The sequence below is a fragment of the Andrena cerasifolii genome, chromosome 3, assembly GCF_050908995.1.
Source record: "Andrena cerasifolii isolate SP2316 chromosome 3, iyAndCera1_principal, whole genome shotgun sequence".
Classification (NCBI taxonomy): domain Eukaryota; kingdom Metazoa; phylum Arthropoda; class Insecta; order Hymenoptera; family Andrenidae; genus Andrena; species Andrena cerasifolii.
In genome coordinates this window covers 12,254,260-12,278,306 of record NC_135120.1, presented here as the reverse complement: position 1 = coordinate 12,278,306, position 24,047 = coordinate 12,254,260, and the positions used below count along the sequence as shown (strand labels likewise).

The window sequence follows — 24,047 nt, the reverse complement described above, 5'->3', positions numbered from 1 at the left end:
GGAGTTCGAGCTCGAGAACCCGCCCCTCGAAGACGAGCTCGCCTGGATCCTCAAAAAAGGTATCCCGTCGGTTCATCCTCGTTGACATTTACGTGAAAACGTTCTCAAGTGCCCTCGGAATACATCTGCTGCGAATTTATATTGCTACGGCTCAGCTCCCGTCCTTTATGCCCCGCTGACAGATATCCCACCCTCGCATCCCGGATAACGGGTCCATTTTGACCCACACTGAATACCGAACTGTACGCGTTACTTGTTATCCGTGAGGATTTTAAATCCTACCGAGGGGTTCTCAAGTGGGCAATTATAAGTGAAAATGGACCCTTCATCCAAGTTGGTGGCAGGTGTTGCGAATATGGAGAATTATTTTTTTTAGAGTTATTCTAAATGATAGGTGAAATAAAGTTCGTGGGTATTTTGACGTTACCATTATTGGTAGTAAGAAAGAAACTTGGGGGAGAAATTGAATTATATAGGAAGATCCGTCTTCCCATTAACTCTACTTTCTCGTGATAGATTTGCTTGAAATAGAGATATTTTTAATAGATTTAGAATTCTGTTAAGGAGTTGCATACCCTTGACAGGTGGGAAAATAGGGTCATTTGTATGATTTTTTTTTCATATAAAGAGGCGTCATATTTAAAAATCAACGTATACACCTTATTGTGTATAACTTAAGGTGCATTCTCTTCAAAAAGAAATTTGATATATTAAGAAATGGTGCCATAGCAGCTCCTTCTCCCAAGGCCTTTTCATAGTTATCTTGATTTTTAAATATGACGTTACTTCATATGAAAAAATATCATAAAAATGACACCTGTCAAGGGTATGTAACCCCTTAAAGGAAAAGTGCAGCTGCTATCTACGTGCCTCGTTGCACTCGCGATACAAGTGACTTTATGGAAAGATAAACATTGAGCAAGAGATACCACACGATCCAATTACGTGACTCATTCTATAATACGTATTATCATTGTACTACGTGTAAACAGAGCTGGGCATTAGTCGAATAAATTTTTAGTTGACTAAATTTCTATTCGAATGTCTCGAATATACAATTCGAGAATAACGAATAAATTCTTATTCGACTAAATTTCTATTCGAATGTCTCGAATACACAATTCGAGAATAACGAATAAATTTTTATTCGACCAAATTTTTATTCGACTAAATTTATTTGTTATTCACGAATAACTTCATTTTATTCGATTTTTTATTCGAAGATTAGTCGAATAACGCCTTACTCTGCGTGTAAAAAGCGCGTAAGTACTTCGGATTCAGATCGAAAGCGTGGCGTGAAATCAAATTGAAAAGAACCCGTTGGGCGAGGCTGCGTTACGTAAAATCGATGCAGGGAGTGCCATTGGATTTTCAGCGCTCAAGGGAAGCATCGAAGCACAAGACTCGACTCTCTAATTGCGCCCTTTGTAGATTACACCGATTCTAGAAGGCACAATGCCATCCTATTAGAGCGTAATCAGGTCCCCCATGTAAATCACTCCGATTCCATGGATTCCTCGGAATTATAGCAATTTCCTGAACGGAATTCGCGTAACGACCACAGCGCGAATAGCATTTCGGCGTCGAAGGCTTCCGCGGAGTTATATTTGTTTCTACAAAACGAGGCTGTAGACGTCAGCGACGGCCGGGGTCGTCGAACGAAGCGTGGACATCGCGGGTCCATTTCAAGAACAAAGTGCAATTGATGGCAATGTTTTCATGGCCATCGATTCGTGTTCTCGCATATACGTCACGCAGGGCCAACGATCGCTGAACCTGCTCTTACATTCGTGCATACAAATCATCACGTATGTACGGGATTCCCTTGCCTAGTGTTAGCAAGTAGAAGATTTGAACGTCTGCCTTGTAGGGATTGCAAATTTACCGATTTAATTCAATTACCGGTAATTCCGTAAAATTTCCAATCGAAACCGGTTTATCGGTAATTTACCGGTATTGAAAATATCAGAGTAACCATTACAGATAACTTTTTTTTTCAACTCTAATCGAGCATTATAAAAATTACACGCAAATCAAACTAGTCTGAGCATAAAATATAAAATGATGTAACACAAAATAGATATATTTGTATAACTAATAGCAATACTTATTAATGTGGATCTCCACGAAAGCAATGAAAAGAATCTTAACTTACATACGTAATTAGATGTTTTTTATTTAACAATTCTTTCTAACAAATAATCGCGAAAAACATAATTTGTCTAAATTTTCGTCTCCTGAACGCGCCCTAATTTTTTCACAAAATATTTTGCATTTTGTTAATGACTTGACTCAGATTTTTAGTTTTTATTTTTGGATCAGAATTGGTTCTTCGTGAGATACTTCGGTTATCGTCTTTGTTAGCAATTGAAGTATTTTTTCACTGGTAACGCAGTAGATGTCGACGGAATTAATGAACGCATATATGCGCTCTATTGCTGTACGTGATTTATCGAATTACCGGTAAACTTTGGCGAATCACCGGTAAGAATTTGAGGATATTTCTCGCGATTCACCGGTAAACCGATTTACCGGTACTGCAATCCCTACTGCCCTGGTCCGGAGTGATTCGAAAGACACCGCAGAAGGATATTCTAAAATTCAGCTTGGGTTTCCATTGTTTCGCGCCATCTGACGACGCAATTTCAATTGCAATTCCTTTTTCACGAGACTAGGAATACAGGAGGTACTATGAAATACAGATGACTACGTGGAAAAGCAAGTAGATAGCGTGGAATACAAATTTTCCATACGAAGCTACTCTTTCGTGTTGAAAGTGTTCTTGACCCAGACGTTGCTCGGCAAATCTTAATTCTCACCAGAACCTTCGCTATTTCACTCTAGCTGTCAAGCAATCTACTCGCGCCAAAATACACCAACTACGCACACCGGAGCAACAAGCACAACTGCCATCTGAAATACACTCGCTCCGAGCTGGATCTAAAAAAGAAAATCAAGCTTCCCACGACCAATATTTATTCCACCACTTCGATTTATCCTCTCACGTGGGATCGCCCTATTTCCATACACTTTACCGCCGAAATCTCGCGATAAATAATCGTGGGAGCTGCTTCGAAGGCAGGCCTCGACGGAATCCGATATAAAAGGGAACAGCGTGACGGCGCGTTTCTAAACGGTCCCACCGTCTCTGTCCTCGCCGGTGTATTCGCAACGCGTGCCCGCTCCTCGGAGCGAAGGCTTCGGTGTACCGCACAATCGCCTGGCCAGTCAGTAGCTTCATGATCTCTGTACAGAAAGCTCGCGGCGAACGGTGCCGCTGAATTTTTTCCGCGCGCGCGTTCTAATAGGTAAAACCTCTGTGCCGATTCCGCGCTGCTCGTGAAAGTTCCCCGGGATTCTCTCAGCCGAGACGACAGTGAAGTTTCGCGAGTTTCGTCAGCCTGTAATCCTGCGTGCACCGAGTGCGAACCGATCGATTCACCGATTCTAGCGAGCTGGTGAATTTTAAGAGCCAGTTGCACCTTATCTCCTTTACACCCCGTGGCAATCAGTGTCCCTATGAAGCGTGATCGCATCTAGTCGTGGGAAATGCGCCCCGCTTAGCACGTTACTCTACGCAACCCGCTTTCCCAGGGAGCACAACCTGCCGGCGACTCGATTTTAGGTAGCAAAGGCGACGCTCTTCCTTCTTCGCGACGTGCAGGTTGAAGTAGTGTTTCGCCAGGCCTGGCCTCCAGTCGCTAATCGGGTGGCATTCGTACGGGAAATTAAACTTTCTACGCGTCTGCTTCGCGAAAGTCGCTGCACCGTATTGAGCGAAGAGAATAATTACAGGGGTGGAATTTTTGTTGCTTAATTTGGACGAGGTTGCTGGCGGATTTTGTGGGAAAGCCGTCGATTGTCTTTCTACGGTTTCGTTCGGGGAAGAAAATTGCATAGGTCGTGCCACTTTTTCCTTTCGCTTGGTGTTACGTAATTGCGAATAAATTGTGCTCGAGGTTGAAGTAATTTAGATAATTGCTCTGCTTCTTTTGCAGACGTTGATCAGGTAGTGCTTACATTTGTCCGCGTCTTTAATTCCGTCGGTGTACGTCACCGGATTCTTCTGCTATTTAATATTCCGCGAATACAGTGATATTATTCTTGCTTCGTATTTGTCGTCAATATAATATTGTAGACTGGTCTTTCACGGCGCAAGATCGTCTCCTCTTCTCTTCTTAATCGCCACGGAATGCTGGACCCTTTTTTGCCCGCTTCACTCGCGTCGCAGTGATGAAATCCTTGGATTTCTAAGTGCGACGAAATTATTAGTCATCCGAGGGAAGCGCGAAGCTTCGTTCCTCCTTTCATCTACAAGTGTTCGTTGACTTGCATAAATATTGCGCGAGGTATTTCATAAAGCCGGGCATTACAGCGTTGGAAAGCTTTATCTTGAAGTGGGTCAGTAGTTAATGACATTTTTTATCCATAGAACGCGATTGTGTGCGAATTGGAAACTTGGATTTCCCACGCCTAAGGAACTGTGTCGAGAACCAATTGTTTCCGATCGGGAAGCCTGTGGAACTCGATCGTCCTTAGTGATCAAATGCCGCAGGACAGCATTTGCGCGATTCTTATAACCACGCCAGTTTTCTTGGTAGTTCATGAATAATTCAATTCCAAGATATTAAAGCGAAAGGCTGGTATTTTATGCTCCACTTGAGTAACGCGGCGATTAATTGCAAAATATACCTTCATAATTTACTCGATATATACTCGAGTTCTTCCTTATTCGTTTCGAAGAAGTCGATTAAAAGTGCTTAGCCCTCGTTCACATTAGTCGAGTTGTATTTCAAGGCGAGTGCAGTTGAAGGAATCTCTACTCTTTCAAGTCTCTTTACTTGAGACTCGAAAGAAACTTGAAAGGATATTTCAAGCCAAGTAAACAATAAGTTCACATTGGTAATGTAGATTCAAGTTACTTGAACCTACAAAGAAACCTGAAAGGATTTCCATTAAAAATTTACCACAGAGGCGCTAGTTGCGAAAATATGAAGACTGTTTGAGTTTTTGTTACAATTTTTTAAAGGACTTTAATAAAGATTTTAAGATATTTCATTAATTTTCTTCGATTCTTAAAACACTGTACTTCAACATAAAAATTACAAAGTTATAAAAAAAATATTCCGAGACCGTGGTTTTTTACGTTTCAATTTTGGGTATTTTTTCATTGAATAAATACTTTGAAGTCAAGTAACTCGAAACCACATACTTGATTTGAAATATCTTTTCAGGTTTCTTTGAAACTTCAAGTAAAGTAGATCTTCCTTCAACTTTACTCGCCTTGAAATACAACTTGACTAATGCGAACGAGGCTTAAACGAGTCGTGTCTTGTATCGAACGTTTAAACGCCTGTTGTTGTTCCACTAATTAACAATGGCGGGACAAAAAGATGATGCCTCTCAAACGATGAACGTAATCAATTTGGAATTCTTTTACGCCATCTCTTATAATACACCGATGACGATCCAGAGTTTTACATTCACTGCCAGAGGATCTCCTCGCAATTAAGTCAGTTCATAACTGATTTTCTGTAATTAAAATCATCTTACGCCCCGCTTCGCGAAACTGAGTGTCATAATGAAACACAAAGGTACCGGGGATAAATTTCGTTTTTAAACGTTCCAAGACCAAAAAAAAAATCAATTCATGAGATTGCTGCTGGACCTCGGCCTACATACAGAAGTAATTAAAAGGTTTTAATATACCGTCCACATCGCGCCCGAAATAGAGCAATTCGCTAGGAAACGCAATATCAAAGAAATAAAATCGAAAATTACATATCAATTAACTTGTGTTATTGAGGTCGTCTTTATAATCCCCATCCTTTGCCACGAAATTGGACTATCGAAGCGACATGGAAACGAAGGGACGTGATAAGTGAGATCCACTTTTTACTTCTATTGATGATTTTGAAAAGCCAATAAAATACATACAGTGGCACGCATTAATATTCCGACACTTTTTAAAATCGCATAACTTTTTTAGAATTGGTCCAAACAACTTGAGTTTTTTTGAGAAACTAGAAGGATTAGTTTGAAAAACGACCAAACGCGTCAGTTAGCAAACTAATCCTTTTTTTTTTAATTTTCATTACACGCTCACAAAAAAGTTTAAAAATCGACCTTTACTATTCTTTTCGCTATTCCAACCAAATACATTTTTTTCCAAAACAACGAAACGCGTCAGTTAGCAAATTAATCCTCCTAGCTTCTCAAAAAAACTCAAGTCGTTTGGACCAATTCTAAAAAAGTTATGCGATTTTAAAAAGTGTCCGAATATTAATGCGAGTCACTGTAGCTGTGACATTTGAAAGAGATCGACAGTGGGCGTAAATTGTCCCCCAAAGGGTGCAGCCATCAAACAGTACAAGATCAAAAGAAATCAATCAGAATGGTGAACCTTGTCCAATAAAAAAAAAAGCAATTAAAATCCTCCCTGCTTTGGCAGAAATCCGCCCAACTTTAATGGCACAGCATTAGAACAGATTTAGCAATTAATTTAACACGCAACACTTTATTGCATCGTCGACACGAATGCTGCTATTTTCCCTGATTCGTCACCGCATCCCCATTTTCCGCGCCCCTATTGTCTTCCTTAGTTCTCCCTTATCCCGTAAATTTAGCTTTCACCAGAGACTTCGCGTTTCGCCTTCGTTTCCCACGGTTTCTGTCCTCGGCACGGTGTCACCTCACACGTCTTAAAAAAAAAACTTACTCCCTGTCCAGAGACGAACAATGCGGTGGAAAGAAAAAGTGCCCCGCCATTCCGCTCGCAATATTAAAACGCTCGCTGTGTCCGAGCGTTGTTGGTGCCACGTATGGATAGGTTGTTCATATTTGAACAGTCCCCTGTTCTCGGAACTGTGTCGTACAAGTCGACTGCAATTTTCCTCGGACAGTGCAGGATGTGCAAAAGCGTCTAGAGCCAGTCTGTGGACGAGCAGTGAGCGAACGGATGGAAAAGTTTACTTATAGGAAAGCAACAATAGCGCCCAGGGCTTCGTAGTCTACCCTTTCTTCTGTTATCGATCAAACATCGTGTCGAGCGGCGCTGGATTAACCAATAAACAAATTAAGCATGTGAAAGAAATAGAAAAAAAAATAATCATTTTCTGAATTTTAAAGTCTAACTTTTGTTGGGAACACTTTTTAGTGAAAAAATCTTTTAAGTGCTCAGGATCTCTGAAGGTCTTAATTCGGCCCTGGTGTCGAGGAATATATTTCCACATTCGATGAAAATTTCGCTCCACGATGAATACCGTGGGTGAACGACACACTGTATGTTAATGAACATGAGTTGGGAAATCGGTCGTGTCCGAGTTATAAAACGTTTCCTGTGGGCCAGATGCCTGCGCTGTATTCCCTCCAGTGCGTCGCAAATATTCTCGCCTCTAAAATTTCAACCTCGATACAATTTCGTTGGCTGTTATATAGGTGGTAGCAATTATTTTATTATTATACTATGATAAGTGTATTAACCGCTCCTCGATCTAAGTAGCAGCTCTCTTGGCAGATCATTTACGTGGGAAATGAAAGGTCTAGGTTTAACATCCCACTTCAACAATATTCTCGTCTGTTTCTTGGGGTCTATAAAATTTTCAAATTTTTCCTCGTGCTTTTGTGTGCTCATTTTCTTTTTATTTCAAATTTTGAAACTTGTGAGCGTGTGTGAATGTACTCAACAGGCTGGTCGAGATGTAAAGGAGTATCGGACGTAGCAAGAGGGAATTATCGACGGCCTGAATAACTCAATTGATCCAGCAGTGATGCTACGAGCGAAAGATGGTTCGAATACCGATCTGGCAATTTAATCGACCACCTCTTTCCGTTCTAACAAAATTGTTCGAAGAAAATTCTGGAATTTACTCTCCTCTTCTTCGTTTCTTTTTCGTGTTATTTCGAGTCTCGAGCCTTGTCGCCCTAAATGTCGCGCATTTGTGAAACAGCTGGAGATGTAGGTGGCAATCACTTTTAAATTAAATTTGAAAAAATACGTATTGAAGTATTACGCAATTTTTTTTTGCTGCCCAAATTGACTTGAAAATCCGGCTATTCCCCGATTTTCTGTTATAACTCGCGAACTGTAAGATAATTTTTTTTACCAAATGATAGTCCTAATTAAAAGAAGTAACTTATATCCGAAAACTTTTTTTCTACCTCTTACAGTTCTTACTGTAACAGAAAATCGGAAAATAGCCGGATTTTCAGGTGTCAATTCCACCCCCTTGGAGCGAATTTGGGCACCAAAAAAAAATTACGTAATAGATAAGATATCTATATATCCCCTACATGTCCCCAAAGTTTCATAATTTCTTGAATTTCGGACTCGAGGGTCTTCTCTTGCAAGTTCAGGATGAAGGCATGTATCGATGATCTACTTAGCTCTGTCAGGTCTACGTTGAAATTTTAATCGAGCAATCAGAAGCACAATCTTCCCCTTCCTAGAATGTTCTCCATAAGAATTTAAAGTGAATTGTTCCACGAATTATCTTGCTAAATGGAAAACATCCTTTTTTAAGGGCAATCTGTCTGTTGCAATTACAAAGTGATCTTCATCATCGTATTATGGCCTAATGGATCTTGTTTCAACGTTGCGTAACATATCACCCCTCGCGAGAACGTTTGATTAAGTACTTGCGACCCGTATTATCGTTGCCCACGCTCGTAGATCGAAATAAGAGTGCGAATAGTGTTTTAGCAGTAGAATTCGAATAAATGAATTAGTTGCTAGGGGTTCTTTCGATTATAAATGTACCATTTACACCCTGTTTTGATTAAAACAGTAATGCACACAAATGATGTACATGAATAATTCACTAAATAGATACTCGTTAGATATTCTTTAATTAGTATTAGGACATACCCAGGAATTTTAGTAAACTATTCTATTTGTCAGACATTCTAGCGAGTTCTATTCTTGCTGCTTCGATCTAATATTCGAAAACGTCGCCGGGATTCCCAGCAAGGCGCCGAATAATACGCCCCCGCCTGCCCCAACGCACAGTACTCGGACCCGGTATGGCGTTAAAACGTGACAGTGAGCGAAAAGTTGGCGCCGTGAATCATTAATGGAATTAAAAAAGTGTTTCAGCGTCTTAACGCGCCCTGCGAGTAATTTGACGGTGTAGCGCGTAACTATTGTAAGAACATTGTGACATCGTTGAAAGAGAGGGATTAATAAAAGAGGAATGCTTCGTCGAAATCAGAAAGCTCTACTCTACTGTGAACTGTTTGGACTTTCAGAGGAGGACGAATCACAGATCTTCGTGAAGTTCTTCAAATTTCACAAATGTTACGACCTAATACCGACCAGTGCCAAGCTGGTCGTCTTCGACACCCACCTCCTCGTCAAGAAGGCCTTCTTCGCTCTTGTCTACAACGGTAAATTGAGAAAAATCAAACTGTTCTCCGATGCTTTTGCCCGTTCTATCAAAGAATCCCTTATTTATTCTTCCTGAGGCAGCCTGATTTTGAGAATTTTTTTATGCGAGTATAGCGAATAGAATACAGAATCTGTTTGAAGGCATTTGTTGTACATACCTTGAAGTATGATCACAATTTTTTAAATAAAAATTTTGAATATAAAATGGCGGCTCCACAGCTCAAGAAAAAAGCTTCTTCTGAAAAAAAAACAGGCTTCCGCGGCCGGAAAGATTTCCCCTTCAATTTTTGACCCAGAACAAGAAACCAAACATTTTTGGGTTCTATATAAGATTATCTAGGGAAGTACACGAGAAAATGCAAAAAATACTGTTTTTTGTAAGAATGCTGCGTGATTGAACAAAAAGTGACGTGAAAAATTGTTGAAACTTTTTGTTCAATCACGCAGCATTCTTACAAAACACAGTATTTTTTAATTCCCTCGTGTACTTCCCGAGATAATCTTACATAGAATTGAAAAATTGTTGGTTTTTCGTTCTGGGTCAAAAAGTGATGGAGAAATCTTTCCGGCCGCGGAACCCTGCCTTTTTCGGAAGAAGCTTCTTTTGTTGAGCTGTGGCGCCGCCATTTTATATTTAAAAATTGTTTAAAAAATTGTGATCATACTTCAAGGTATGTGCAATAAAGGCCTTCGAACAGATTTTGTATTCCATTCACTATTCTCGCATAAATAAATCTGAAAATCAGGCTGCCCGGAAGGCATCACCCCTTAAGTGGAGGTTCTGGTCTAAAAGTCGATTTTTTTTATTTCATTTTTCGAATGTTCAACCTTTTAGGAATACGTGTTTAAAAGGATTTGTTGAAATTATAGGGCTAGGGGGGAAACCAGACAAAATTACAAAATAGTGAAAATTTATAATTTTCAAAGGCATTGAAAGGCCGAAAAATATAAGGGGAAAGTGATTTCAAACTTCAAGTGTCGTTATTTAAAAAAAAAATGTCATTTTGTATTTTTTTTCTGCTTTCCCCCCTAGCCAGAAGGAAGTATATTCTTCAAAATAAAAAAAAGTTTCAGTCGAATCGGATAATAACTTTTGGGGATACAGGTCCCACCGATTTTGATCAATTTTTTGACGCCTTGCCTTTAACGACTCCCCAGTGCCGACTGTAATGATTAATTATAAAACAAAAAATATATTTCTATAATTTAAGACATTCTTAATACAATGCAAAAAGTCCCATTAAATTATATATAGTAGTTTTCCTTTAATTAATTCCTAAAGACCACCTATTTTTGGGGGCTCTAGACCGGAACCTCCCCTTAAACTCCAGCGCGCAAAGCTGCGATCGGAGAATGGTTTACGAGTTTCCTGGACATCCAGGATCGTTGCGTTAGTCGTCGAAAGAGTGAAAGTAACGCCATAGCTGATGGGTATTTCTTTGTTCACGTAGGTGTGAGAGCTGCGCCGCTATGGGACAGTACGAAGCAAGAATTTGTTGGGATGTTAACTATAACGGACTTCATAAAGATCCTGCAGATGTATTACACCAGCCCGTCTGTAACAATGGATGAATTGGAAGAGCACGAGTTGGATACATGGAGAAGTAAGCGCCCCTTCTTTCCACGGATGTTTCGATGCCCAGCGGTCTCATTGTGTTATTTTAGTTCCAAGTATCGTCGTCCGCTGATGGAAGTAATTCATGCGTTTAATTGTTTTAGAAGTCTTGAAGGATCAGGTTCATCCGTTAGTGAGCATCAGCCCCGATGCGTCTCTGTACGAGGCTATTAAAACTCTGATTCAGAATAGAATCCATCGTTTGCCTGTGATAGACCCAGACACTGGAAACGTTCTGTATATCCTGACGCATAAACGAATACTTAGGTTCCTCTTCCTTTATGTAAGTACGAGGCGTAAAGGGCCGTCCTTTAATCACGTAAGGCTAATTTCTACGAATTCTTACCCCATCCCTTCCCAGTATAAGAATTCGTAAGATTTGATATTCCAACCCCCTCCTTACGTAATATTTTTTACGCTTAATTTCTTTAGTTATTAAAATTCTTTTAATGGATTATATAATTCGTTTAACTTGGTTCCGGGGAATTTAAACTAAAACTACTTTTCTGGATCATTCGTGATAGAATTTGTATTTATTTAAAATTAGGTTAAACAGTATTACGTAAGACGCTACCTGAAAGAAAACGTAAGTTAACCCTTGTAAGAAAACGTAAGAAATTCGCGACCCCCTGCCCCCAAAAAAATAGCCTTACGTAATTTAAGGATGACCCCTAAAGAGCTGTGAAAGAGAGAAGACGCCTGTCTGGGAATGTATATTATTACGATTGATAACAGATTCACGAGCTACCGAAACCATCCTTCACGAATAAAACGCTGAGGGAGTTGAGGATAGGCACGTTTGATAACATAGAAACAGCAACGGAAGAAACTAGCATAATTTTAGCACTGAAGAAATTCGTGGAAAGGAGAGTCTCAGCATTGCCCATTGTCGATGCCGAGGGGAAGTTGGTTAACATTTATTCAAAGTTTGATGTTATCGTAAGTGAATCTGACGTTTCTAACTTCTTAGCGTCTACGCTTATTCTTCGTCGTATCTGATTAATAAACGCTCTCTCGCTTCACAGAATTTAGCTGCAGAAAAGACATATAACAATTTAGATGTTTCGTTAAGAGAAGCAAACGAGCATCGCAATGAATGGTTCGAAGGAGTTCAAAGCTGTAAATTAGATGAAACCCTGTTTACTATTATGGAAAAGATTGTTAGGGCCGAGGTACAGTATTCCCCAGCCGTAATTGCCGGAAGAAACTTATTCGATTACTAATTACCCAACTTCTCTTTTTAGGTCCATAGGCTAGTAGTCGTTGATGATGATGACAAAGTGACTGGTATAATTTCTCTATCTGACTTACTCTTCTACCTCGTTCTTAGGCCTTGTGGTAAGGATACTTTTTCACCGTGCTTAACGCTATTCCTACCGACAGTTCACGCATACCTATTCCTACCGCGACCGATCAAAAGACCGGTCTTTAGCACAACTTATATCTTTTAATAGAGAATGAAGATAAGAGCCAGTTTGACAGTATAAAAATATAGTTTCTTTTATTCAGAAGTGTATCATGTATTTGAGGAAAAGTCGCGAAGTTTAAAGGCGATTCAATTACGTTGTACGTAGGAAATTCTAATTAAAATTTTGAAAACGGTCATTCGACCGGTCGCGGTAGGAATAGTGTTGATGTATTATGCAGATCAGGAAGCAACAGCAGAGGTGTATTCTTTTGCAGGTGAAGATAGCAGTAGCAATAAAAATAGTTCTATATCGTTAAGAGTACAGGATTCTGTATCAAAGGCTCCGAGCTCTGTGCAGTCGGAGGCTTCTCTGCCTGATTGCGATCCGGAGGCTGATCAAAATGCGGCCGAAGCAAGCCAGCCTGATGATGCACCCGCGACACCTAGTCCACCGCTGAGTCCAGCAGCATCAGATATTTCTGAGCCTCAATCAACTTTAGTGAGCCAGTCTCAAGAGCCTGCGTGGAGGGAAGTAACCGTGTCGGGAGGGGAATGAGGCGATATCACCTTGACGTGCTATTAAGCGCGAGATATTGTGACCGGTTTCCGTTGCTGTTAAAATCGAGTTTTACAGCGCAACAGCGGCAAGCAACGAACGAGCCTGGGCCATTAGTTTCTTCACCCGTTCTTAACGCTTGCGTTCTATTCGCTTAAAGAGTTCGTGAGAAACACGTGGGACACGCCCGTTCGATGGCCCGTACCGATCAGTTCGCGCCTCGCAAGAAGGGTATATCTGTTACGTCGGGAATAATCGAGTCACGCTGAGCGCGAATACTAACGGGCGAATTTTACTGGACGCGACAAACAAACAAGGTGATGCTGTATACTGTATAAAGTTGGATTAAGCTTAATTTTTTATGGTACAAACGTTACTCAGCATAGACGTTCGAGCTTCTTGCCAAGGAACGATCGCTACGCCATTATCTGCTCAGGGTATGGATTCTCGGCACCCTTTCTTCATTCGTACACTGGGGAATCTTTCGGAGGGAATGTTCGCAGAAACAAATAGCTGTTTCGATCCTTTACCTTTGTAACAACGTTACGCTCGTCTTATACCGACACCCCCCCCCCCCTCCTTTCTATTTTATTTCAGATCAAAGATTACAGAGTAACTTACCTTATTTACGCGAGATAGCTTAGAGACCACGTGTCCGCGACATTGCGAAGCGCAGAGTAGTTGTATATCGAAGAGTGCTCCATAATTAATGAATATGGACCTCGTTCTTACAGAGGCCTTCCACGCTTTTCCCCGACGGAAACGAACGCTACAGTGTTAAAACAGAAGTCTCTAAAGGTGTATATCCTGTATGCTTATTTATAAAAGTAGCTTCCTTGTCCGTGAACTATCACAGTAGATGTCTGAATATTAGAAAGTGATGTGCATAATAAAGAATTCGGTTTTTAAACGGTTGCACAGCATGTGATATACTTTACGAGAAGGAGAGAGTCGAGGGAGAGGAAGAGAAATGAGAGAGCGAGAGAAAAAGAGAAGAAAAAAAACATGGTGCTTTTGATTTTTCATTGACACTGATGCGACTATCGAATGAAATTAGTGTGGGTATAATAAATAACAAACAATGAAATATGAATAATAGATAAGATATTAATATTCGATTGCGTTATGTTATGATTTCTGTGCATCATTGAAGAAGAGAATTGTTTGAGTACAGGAAAGCAATACTTACATGAATCTAAACCTGGGATCTGTCATTGAATTTATACGCGATTGTTTTATGTATTTCGTAGAGCAATCTTTACAACGCGAGGGTATATTGTTAAATGTTAAGTGACAGGCCTACCGTAGCACGGAATATGGAAAGGATTTTCCGTTACCTTGAGCTTGCGCTGCCACGTCAATCTTTTATTGAACGCTTCGACTATTTAGGAGTATCTGCAGTACTTTAATCGAGTTACTTACAAAACAGTTTTGATTGTGAACACGTTCATTTTTACGTTTACCTTAGATTTGTGTGTATATACATAATTTTATTTAATCTTACCTCTTTTAAAATACTTACACCCTGTTTGTGCCTGCGTTACGTCGTGAGGTTTTCCTTTTTACAAAGTAACCGTTTTATCTGTGAATTTTCATTGAACAACACAAAAACAAAACAGAAATGGAAGTGTAAAGAGCATACTGGCGTGCAGTTTTTATATGATCTCTGACCAAATTCTGTACATTGTGTAATTATCGATGAGAGACATAACTGGGCGTCGCGCGGAACACGAGAGAGGAAAGTTTTGTAATCAGATTTGTACACCGCTGCTAATTTTCGCGTGTGACCTACGGTCGATCGAAGAAAATCATTTCGGAAACCGCGCAATTTATTTCTCGTGTCGATCCTAATGTTTCACGTGCTCTGTGTAATAGTGTCATGTAAAGCTAGGCGAGGCACCGGGCGTTCAATCGTTTTGTTCGATGTGCCGGCGGCGATCGTGTAAAACTCAAAACGAAACAGGGTATCCTAAAATTCATCGTCGAGCAGAAGCGTGCAAATTTCCAATGCTAAAAGAAACCGGGCAGTCCTGTATTGTCTTGCAATCTGATATTTTCGCTTTTCGTTTTTTAAGATGTTAGCAATTAAAGTGTGCGAATCCATCGTTTCGTAGAAAATTTGTAGAGTCAATAGTGGAATGATAAGGAAATTAAATGAGTGGCAAGCTTAATACAAGGTTTACGACAGAGTAGGAACTTGATTTGATTCTCAAGAAAATTACACCACAGAAAGTTAAGAAAAAACAGGTTTTTATAGTTTCCTGCCCTTTGTCATAAACCTTCTATACAAGTGATTGATACATTGTGCTTAAACCTCTTACCGTTCACCAACTCCTCCACCGTTATTAACCGTTGAAATTTTTCATGCATTCTGAACTTCAAGACTATCGCTAATATCCTTTTCGAGTTGAACGCAGTTTAGAATGGTCAGTATTATTTCGGCTGTGAAAGCGTGGATTTGAATGAGAATTGAAAGAGTATTTCTTATGACTACGGACGGGTTTCTCGAAGCGTCGAAACCTCAAAACCCACCAAAGTTTCGAGCTTTGAAAATTCGAGAGTTTGCACTTTTTTTCTTAATTCGAGATTCTTGAAACCCGGATAAAAAAATATGAAATTAATAAAGAATCGTTCGCAGCGTGCCTCAAGAATTTGTATATTGTTGTATTTTGTTTAATTATGCAAAGATTTTGTTGACTTCAGTTCTTAAAGCAAGATATTTCGAGAGTTTCGAAGCCTTACAAAGTTTCGCACTCGAGTTTCAAGAATTTAAAAATTAGCTTCGCACCCACCCCTAGTTATGTTCGACCCTTAAACATCAACTGCTTGTATCTCGATAACAAAGCCACAGATTGCAAACAGGTAGAGGACTTTTAGATTCCTAGTAGCATTAGAAATTGCATATCTTTCAGCCACAATTTGGGGATTCCCTGTATCCATATTATTTGAATAATGAATTGAAAAATAAGTGAGAGAAGGCATTCCTGTACAAATGCGATCGTTGAAGAGAACTCGTTTATTAAAAACAACCAAACCTTTTGTTCTACGCTTGCTGCGCGAGAAATATGGAATTAAGAATTACGCGGAAAGGTCTGCGCGCGGGAATTTGTATATAAGTGGCCTCTGTGCCAAGGAATGCTTTCCTATTTGGCACAAAGCTCCATTCGCTTTCTGGTAGAAATGTGGGTAAAGAGAGGGAAAAAAAAGGAAACAAACACCTATTTGATCTTGAAGGGAACAGTGCCTGTAATTTAGTAAATTTATTCCTAAGTACGTTTACAAGAGGATAAGAGAGTAAATATTCCATTTTCAGATGTAAGCGCAGTCAGGATAAAGCAAAGTTGCGTTAGTATTAATTCACAAGAGACGTAGCGGAGAATGATTTTTGTACAGCCAAGAGAATAATAGCCGAATAAGATTTAGCGCGCTGAATCTTGTTGTAGCTTGCGTACATTAGAATTTCCTTTTAGTACAAAATACGTTTCAACTTTGCGAGTTGTCACGTTCACCTTCTTTTTTTTCTAGTTTCTAGATGTAAAATTTTACAGTAGCCTACACTCTGCAGCGCGCCCGATTTCAATGCCGCAATCTCGCAACTAAAGCGCAATTTCATTAAAAACATTACGAAAAACGTGCATTCGATGGTTATTGTTGTATCTTCGAGGAGCCATTGAACTCGGCGTACGTTGCATTTGCGAACCAAAACAATATATAAATATATATAGATTAGATTAGATTTATTCATTATCCATACCTCCAACTCCTCCCTTTCTCGTTCTTTGGCTCCCTTTTCAACCAGGGATTGTAACGGGGGCAACCCGATTAACAGTAATACCGTAGGGGTTGCCATTTCTCCCTATTTTCGCGAACCCGAGCTGTACTTACCACTTTTTATCTCAGAAACTATATATCGCATTAAGTTCATTCTTTTTCTATTTCAATTCAGAAGGTTTCGCCTATCTGAATATTTTTTTTCATATTGAAAAATCATTCGTGTAACATGGTGAATTATAAACAGATCTTCATTTCGCAAATCTCTCCTCGACGGTTGGGTGTTTTTAAATTTGAAAGAAATCAGTGAATTTCATGCGCGTTAGTTGTGTTAAAAAATATTAGTTTTATTGTAAATAAATAAATTACCTTTCGAGCTTCTACAGAATTGTTACGACACTTGTTGCAGGCCGCTCGGCCACCGCCGCGATGCAACTGCGATCTTACCGAGAAACGACTTACATGTAATGTCGTGGGTATAACTCGAGGAAATTCGGCAGATTTTTCTTTGAAGGATTAAAAATTAGACCGAGTTGCAAGACCCTGCAAGTGATTAACACTTCGCAGTCGCATCGCGACGGTGGACGGGTAGCCATAGTCGGATTGTATACGTAGAATGTCGTGCATCTCTTGTAACCCGCTATCTGTACTTTTTGGCAGTCGTTCGTGGTTACTACGGGTTACAGTAACCTTCCCTGGGTAACCCGGATTCCGGTTCCGGTTAGGCAGCTCTTACAATCAGTGCTTTCAACTCCATTCCTTCTATACTCCTCTTCTTCCTTCAATTTCTCCATTTCATTCGCCTGCTTTTCCATTTCTCTCAAATCCCAATATATATATATATATATATATTTAAAGAGAGGGGAGAGAGAGAGAAAGAGAGAGTGACGAGGTATTAAGAATAAATTGTACAATAAAGTAATCAAATAATTAGATGGTACATTTAGTCGCGTCTCAGTACTGTATATCCAGGGCAAAAACGATTAGCGTGTTATTCGTGTCCCTCGTACGTGTAAGTTACAAGTGAAAAAAAAACAATTGCTGAATGACAAAATACATCGTAACAGAAACATTTTACTTCGTTGTCTTGTAGTTATTCCGGTTTCAGCTTCTTAGAAATCTTCTCTGGCTGCTTGGTCGTCATTGATGGAGTATGCGCTACCTATGTATCGAAGACACAAGGAACATTCGTTATTTTATGTCTATTAATGATTCTTTTCAAGGGCGTCCGGAGACTTTTTCCAGGGGGGGCTACTTTGGAATAATGGTAAAGAAAAATATAACCCCCTTGCTTTTTTATTCTATTTTATAGTGCCAAGTTAATTAAAAATTTAAAACTGAAAATTTAAAATATTCCCTTTTTTAGTATAAACTTAATAAATATCAGTTTTGAAAAACAAGCGATTTTTTTCTTAAAAGCCAGGGGGGCAACTGCCCCTTTTGCACCCCCCTCCGGACGCCCATGATTCTGTTTTTAATATCTTAATATATAAAGCAGAAAGTGTTTGTGTGTTTGTCGCCTAAAAATTTTCGAACGGTAAACTCTGGGGTCATGAAATGTGTCCCAGCTCATTATGCCTAGCTAATCCAGATGAATGTGACTATTTTCACAAAAGAAATAATAAATAAAACATTTTTTTGTTATAAAATTAGAATCTAAATTTCGGGCGAAGCCGAGTAGTAAAGTTAGTCAGTTATAAAAATCACTGTACCATATCTTTTAGAATTTCCTTATTTACTGACGAATCGTCTGTTTTCCTTCGTTTACGCTTCATCAGTTTATTATCTTCTTTGTTGGTAATAACTGGCATTGCATCGAATATCGTATCGTATTCCGAATCGCTATTTTCTCGTTCATTGGTTTCGAGATTCTCAGTGTTATTTCTATGCGTTCGTACGCATCCTTTGTTCGATTCATCCCCTGTGGCGAATGAGAAACCTGAACGCAATAACATACATGATATCCTTGATGTCAAATAAGTCTGTAAGATAGAAGAGAAATACATACGTAAATATTAAAGACACAAAAGGAGATGTTGCCTATTCCTGTACGCATACATCGGTTGTTCCAAATAGTAATTTGCTAAATAATTTATAGATAGAATTCCTATTATTTTCCTCGTATTTGATTCTACCTTTTTTAGTAGTTCCTTCGTATCCATGTGATGTATTCGCAATTTTCTGTCCAAGCTAACGCTAACAACGTAAGGCTCGACTGTGCTGCAAGCTATTCCAGTTACAGCGCCCTCGAATCCTTTGTACGTATTTAATACCTTAGCTGGTTCTCTTAAATCCACAAGGTTCATTGTACCTTTGCCAGAGCCTACTATGATTTGCCTACGATAAAATCGATATAATTGTTCTCATATTTAAATGAAGAAGTACGTACTGTACCCCGATGCCAAGAAGTCGGTCGAAATATCACAGGGGAAGAGGGCTCCTTCGCTCGCATTTGCTCCCGCCGCCCGTGTTCCGTTTGCTTACTTTGTATTCGTCAACGTTGCCGCGCTGGCCAACAGCGACAATACGTGTACCCTACGCGGGCCTATAGGGATAGGCCATTGGGACCCCAAAGTTTCTCGCCGACTTCTTTTCATTGGAGGACAGTAGTATCACAAACTACAGTTACTTTTCTCTTGGAGTAACAGCTAAAGTCGTTAACGGTTCGTCCTTCATTTCCAAATTTATAACTGGTCTTCTCTGCGTTTTCGGATCGTATAATCGTATCTAAAAAGATTGATTACAGTTTCATAAACGTCGATACTTTAGTAATATAAAACGTCGGTAAAGAATGAATATCTTACGTGCCCGTGCCTGCTAACTGTAACGACCTGCTCTGTGCTGGGAAGGAAATCTATATCCGATATCCATATAGGTACCCTCAACTGCAACCAATCGTGCGACACGTCCTTTTCTATAAATACTTGTGCTTGTTTGTCTAAGTCGAACAGTTTTAGTTTATGTTCATTGCCTCCCGTCGCTATCATATTTTTATTTATTTTAGAGTGACGCATCCTGTCCAAGTTGTCGCCAGCTTTTATTAAAATCTCATCCTGTTCCTCGAATCGCCATAGTTTCACTTCGCCGGAATGAACTGCAGTCAAAATTGCTCTGAGAAGGCGCGGCTTATTAGCATCGCACGTTACTTTTACCTTTTCATTCGCGACTCTGCGATGTCGTTACTTACTCGTTGTATCGCGATATGCCGCTGATCTTTCCTTTCCCGACGTTGCAAAAGAAGGAAGATGTAAACGTCGAACAGTCCGTGTCGTAAACTTTTACGCTGCAAAATGTAAAGGGTTAATTTAAGCTTCGTCAGAGACGATAAGGCGAACCGTACTTTCTTTGATAAATTACTCATTATATATAACCTCCTAGTGCCTTTCACCCCACAAGCGATTAAAATTTCTTTCTCTTCGTCGTCGCCCCATGAGATTGTTGTTACTTCGTCGTTGTCTGTTATGGACCCCAAATTTTGAATATTTTCCATTACATAGTTTTCTCTCTCTATTTTTAAACCTACGAGCAACAGTGAAAAGTTTGTTATTAGATTTATTAATTTTGTGTGAAATACACGGGAAAATAAGAATTGTTGAACTTAACATATTGAATTAATAATTTACCTTTGAAAACACCGGATTTGCCACCCATGTAAATGTCAAAGTTGTCTTTCGAACACATTTTGGAAAATGCAAACCATATGCGACATGTAAGTTTTGTAAGGGATTATAGGTTATAATGTCGTCACAAACGAGATACATGATAGACGCAATATCCAATGTAAATTTGTATCATCATATGATTAGAGGCTTTAGACTTCAGAGCCACCATATCACTTTCGTGTCGCATGCAACTTTATCGATACACCATAGGACACGATTACAACATCACTAGCAGCTGGAATTAAAGTTAAGTAGAACAAGATCCTCTGCACTCTTTCGATACAAGCTCAATTTACCATCTGCAGTTTAAACCACATAGGGCGAATTCCACCACAGTCGAGATATAGGATAGACCTTTTTTTTCTTTTACCTGGAGAAAATCCCTAACGGATACCCCGTCCCCCGAGGGAGTGACGGGGTTATGTGACGGGGATTGCGCCCACTAAAAACTCCAGGGTCAGGGTCAGGGTCAGAGTTCGGAGGAGGAAACACCTACAGTTAGGAAGCGCTACTTTAACAGTAATATATGATAGAACTATATGACTGCAAAGATAAATGAAAAAATATTGTTTTATTACAATTGTTAACTATGCATACTGCACGAAGTTCAAATCATACAGTTTCCTGTACTTTATCCCAGCAACAAATCATTGTTCCAACCAATATCAGTGTCATTCCAATATATGTATCTGAAAAATAAAGTAATTCATATAACAATCATTTCACCAGTGACTGACAGAAAGTAACAATTAATCCACATACTTCTATGTATCCTTTCTTCGCCCAAGATCCAACCAGTCAGCGCGGTTACCACGAAGGTGAGAGAATTAGTAACAGGAACAGCCAGTGATATGTCTGTACTACTCAGAGTTAAAAAGTATAACACAGAGCCACTTTGGTTGATGATAAAAGGTACGACATACTAGTGAATAGAAAGAATCAATGAAATTATAATAGTTTTGTATGTTAAAAATAAAAGTATTCTCAAAGTATACCTGCAAACTTGTAAGAAGAAATGCGAGCTCTTTAAAAAACTGACCAAATTTGGATGATGATTTCACATTCTCTAAACCTTTGGCTCCTTTTTTGATAAATGGATTGGTTCCACCCCACAAAAGTGCCACAAGGACAAGGGATACTATAGAAGCTATACAATGAAAGCAATTTACATCAAACTAACAAACTTGCCTTTTCTTACATGCAAGATACTTTACACTGTATTCATATAAAGTATTTTATATTCCAAGACTGTGCAAAAATATAATTCTTACCTAAAGATACTGACATTTTTCTTTGATTCCCATTGATTATGTCACAATAACTATTTTATTACTTCTAGCTAACATTTATTGCTTCCAGTTTCAAGGAAATAGGTAAATACAACCAACTATAACCTCAATTACAGCTAAGGAAGGAATTAGAATGCCCAATGCTAAACTATTTTATTCTCGCGTACATATTTATGTGCTTAGTATGTACATACTATGATGGCATCTACCGTAATAGATATGTATACACTTTCTCTGTCGTGCATTTGTAGTAATTGGTTTTTATTAATGCGACAATGAAAGGAATCCGTGTTGAAAAAGGCGTTCCGTAGCGCTATTTATTTGTAGTATATGAATATTGTTCGTAATATTATATTCGCATTCGTATCAATTTGGCGTTAGCATTATGAGAGCCCGATGTAAATAGCTCTTCCGCCGCTCTGGGCAAAAATGATTTTTGCCGCCCTTTATATTTAATAAATAATTATTTAAAAATATAATTTTTGACAGTGAGTGATTATTTTTGCAGGTATTTCAATCACTTGAAATCGCTGTCGTATTTATGTCATAGTAATTCAGGCAGTTAGAACAACAACGGACTAACCTACATTAAAAAAAAATTTCCTATTGTACATCGATGACTTACAATTAGTGCACACATATATATTGTATGTCCACTTTTAGCGTTTTTTGAGAAAAACAGGTTCAAACATTCAATGGTACTTTATAATTACATAAATACTTTTTGCATTACTGTAATATAGGTATCACTGAAAGTATGTAATTAGTAGTATAAGTTAAAATCTGCAAAATTATAATAATAACTCGACAATAATGCTTGAAAGTTGGACACGCTATTGTAACCAAGTATAGAGGAGGACATACTATACTGAATGATATTATATAAAAATGAATGAAAGGAATAATACTGGAAATAATCTCACTTCAATATTATATTTATTTTTAAAGTAACAGGAATAAAAAAGTAATTCGCGGTAGATATAGGAAGACTTTAAATTTTTTTTATATATTGTTACATTTTTCCAAGACTATTTTCATCCAGTAACGTCTCCGGAGAGCAAATCAAAGAGCGAGAACTGGCGTAGATGTTTCGAGACAGTGACTGCTTAACGAAGAGACGCAGAATTTTCGAACGCCTCCTGAAAGGCCTGCGCCTCTTATTTGCAACTTTAAGGTGATGCCTTCGAAGCTGAAATTCAGAATACCTCTTTTCGCTTCATGTTCTCCTGATACATGGGCCAAAATCTGGCAAAAATTTTCAGAATGCACAAAATTGGGCTTTGTAACAGGAGAACATGATGTCGAAAGAGGTGGCACTAAGTAACGTCTTCGGAGAGAGAATCGAGGATGCCTTCGAAGCTGAAATTCAGAATACCTCTTTCGCTTCATGTTCTCCTGATACCTGGGCCAAAATCTGGCAAAAATTTTCAGAATGCACAAAATTGGGCTTTGTAACAGGAGAACATGATGTCGAAAGAGGTGGCACTAAGTAACGTCTTCGGAGAGAGAATCGAGGATGCCTTCGAAGCTGAAATTCAGAATACCTCTTTTCGCTTCATGTTCTCCTGATACGTGGGCCAAAATCTGGCAAAAATTTTCAGAATGCACAAAATTGGGCTTTGTAACAGGAGAACATGATGTCGAAAGAGGTGGCACTAAGTAACGTCTTCGGAGAGAGAATCGAGGATGCCTTCGAAGCTGAAATTCAGAATACCTCTTTTCGCTTCATGTTCTCCTGATACCTGGGCCAAATTCTGGCAAAAATTTTCAGAATGCACAAAATTGGGCTTTGTAACAGGAGAACATGATGTCGAAAGAGGTGGCACTAAGTAACGTCTTCGGAGAGAGAATCGAGGATGCCTTCGAAGCTGAAATTCAGAATACCTCTTTTCGCTTCATGTTCTCCTGATACCTGGGCCAAATTGTGGCAAAAATTTTCAGAATGCACAAAATTGGGCTTTGTAACAGGAGAACATGACGTGGAAAGAGGTAGCGCAAAGTAATGTCTCTGAAGGGAAGTAGAAGCCTTGAACGAAAGTCGATAGAGTTTGAGAGTAGTGAATGGCATATTTAAAGTAGTGCTTTAATGCGAAGATTTTTAAAACCACTCTGCGTGGAAGGATCTTTTTAGGTGTTCTTTTTAGCATGTCTTTTATATGTGATTTGGAATAGGAAGGAGTAAGTAGTGCTTGTTAAATAAAAAAACTCTTTTACCACTTAGCTGCAATTTATTCAAATAAGTGAAATGCAATACAATGAAATGTTACAAGTGTAACTGGGTAATTCGGCTGAAGCAGTATCTTGTGCAAATTTCATATCAATGAACACAGTCGAAAATGCAGCCGGTTTAACGTCTTTTAT

General features: G+C 39.1%; 3 protein-coding genes across 5 annotated transcripts in view; 1 reads left to right on the top strand and 2 right to left on the bottom strand.

The window, feature by feature from the left end:
• The window catches only part of Snf4agamma (SNF4/AMP-activated protein kinase gamma subunit), a 139,569-nt gene extending 121,757 nt beyond the window's left edge, over window positions 1–17,812 (top strand). For both annotated transcript variants that reach the window (XM_076808960.1, XM_076808959.1), the window contains 7 exons: window positions 9,247–9,384; window positions 10,837–10,989; window positions 11,105–11,283; window positions 11,736–11,939; window positions 12,026–12,172; window positions 12,245–12,338; window positions 12,684–17,812. In XM_076808960.1, the coding sequence (XP_076665075.1) occupies window positions 9,247–9,384; window positions 10,837–10,989; window positions 11,105–11,283; window positions 11,736–11,939; window positions 12,026–12,172; window positions 12,245–12,338; window positions 12,684–12,964 (1,196 nt within the window). In that variant the 3' untranslated portion in view covers window positions 12,965–17,812. The remainder of the gene's footprint in view (window positions 1–9,246; window positions 9,385–10,836; window positions 10,990–11,104; window positions 11,284–11,735; window positions 11,940–12,025; window positions 12,173–12,244; window positions 12,339–12,683) is intronic.
• On the bottom strand, window positions 17,655–20,798 carry L(2)k09848 (WD repeat domain 74 lethal (2) k09848). The gene is made up of 8 exons (XM_076808962.1): window positions 20,359–20,798; window positions 20,107–20,254; window positions 19,923–20,018; window positions 19,540–19,846; window positions 19,365–19,462; window positions 18,871–19,072; window positions 18,448–18,717; window positions 17,655–17,897 (listed from the first exon to the last, which is right to left on the bottom strand). Exons 1-8 carry the CDS (start codon window positions 20,414–20,416, stop codon window positions 17,829–17,831), a joined length of 1,248 nt encoding a protein of 415 aa, XP_076665077.1. The 5' UTR covers window positions 20,417–20,798; the 3' UTR covers window positions 17,655–17,828.
• A 151-nt stretch (window positions 20,799–20,949) lies between these two features.
• On the bottom strand, window positions 20,950–22,013 carry LOC143367309 (transmembrane protein 234 homolog). 2 transcript variants are annotated; one of them, XM_076808965.1, is made up of 5 exons: window positions 21,782–21,800; window positions 21,669–21,749; window positions 21,393–21,544; window positions 21,160–21,319; window positions 20,950–21,086 (listed from the first exon to the last, which is right to left on the bottom strand). In XM_076808965.1, the coding sequence occupies exons 2-5, from the start codon at window positions 21,682–21,684 to the stop codon at window positions 21,010–21,012; spliced, it is 405 nt and encodes a 134-aa protein (XP_076665080.1). In that variant the 5' UTR covers window positions 21,685–21,749; window positions 21,782–21,800; the 3' UTR covers window positions 20,950–21,009. The 2 variants fall into 2 exon arrangements, with proteins under 2 accessions (XP_076665080.1, XP_076665079.1); XM_076808964.1 differs by having other exon boundaries at window positions 21,669–22,013.
• Window positions 22,014–24,047: the final 2,034 nt, after the last annotated feature.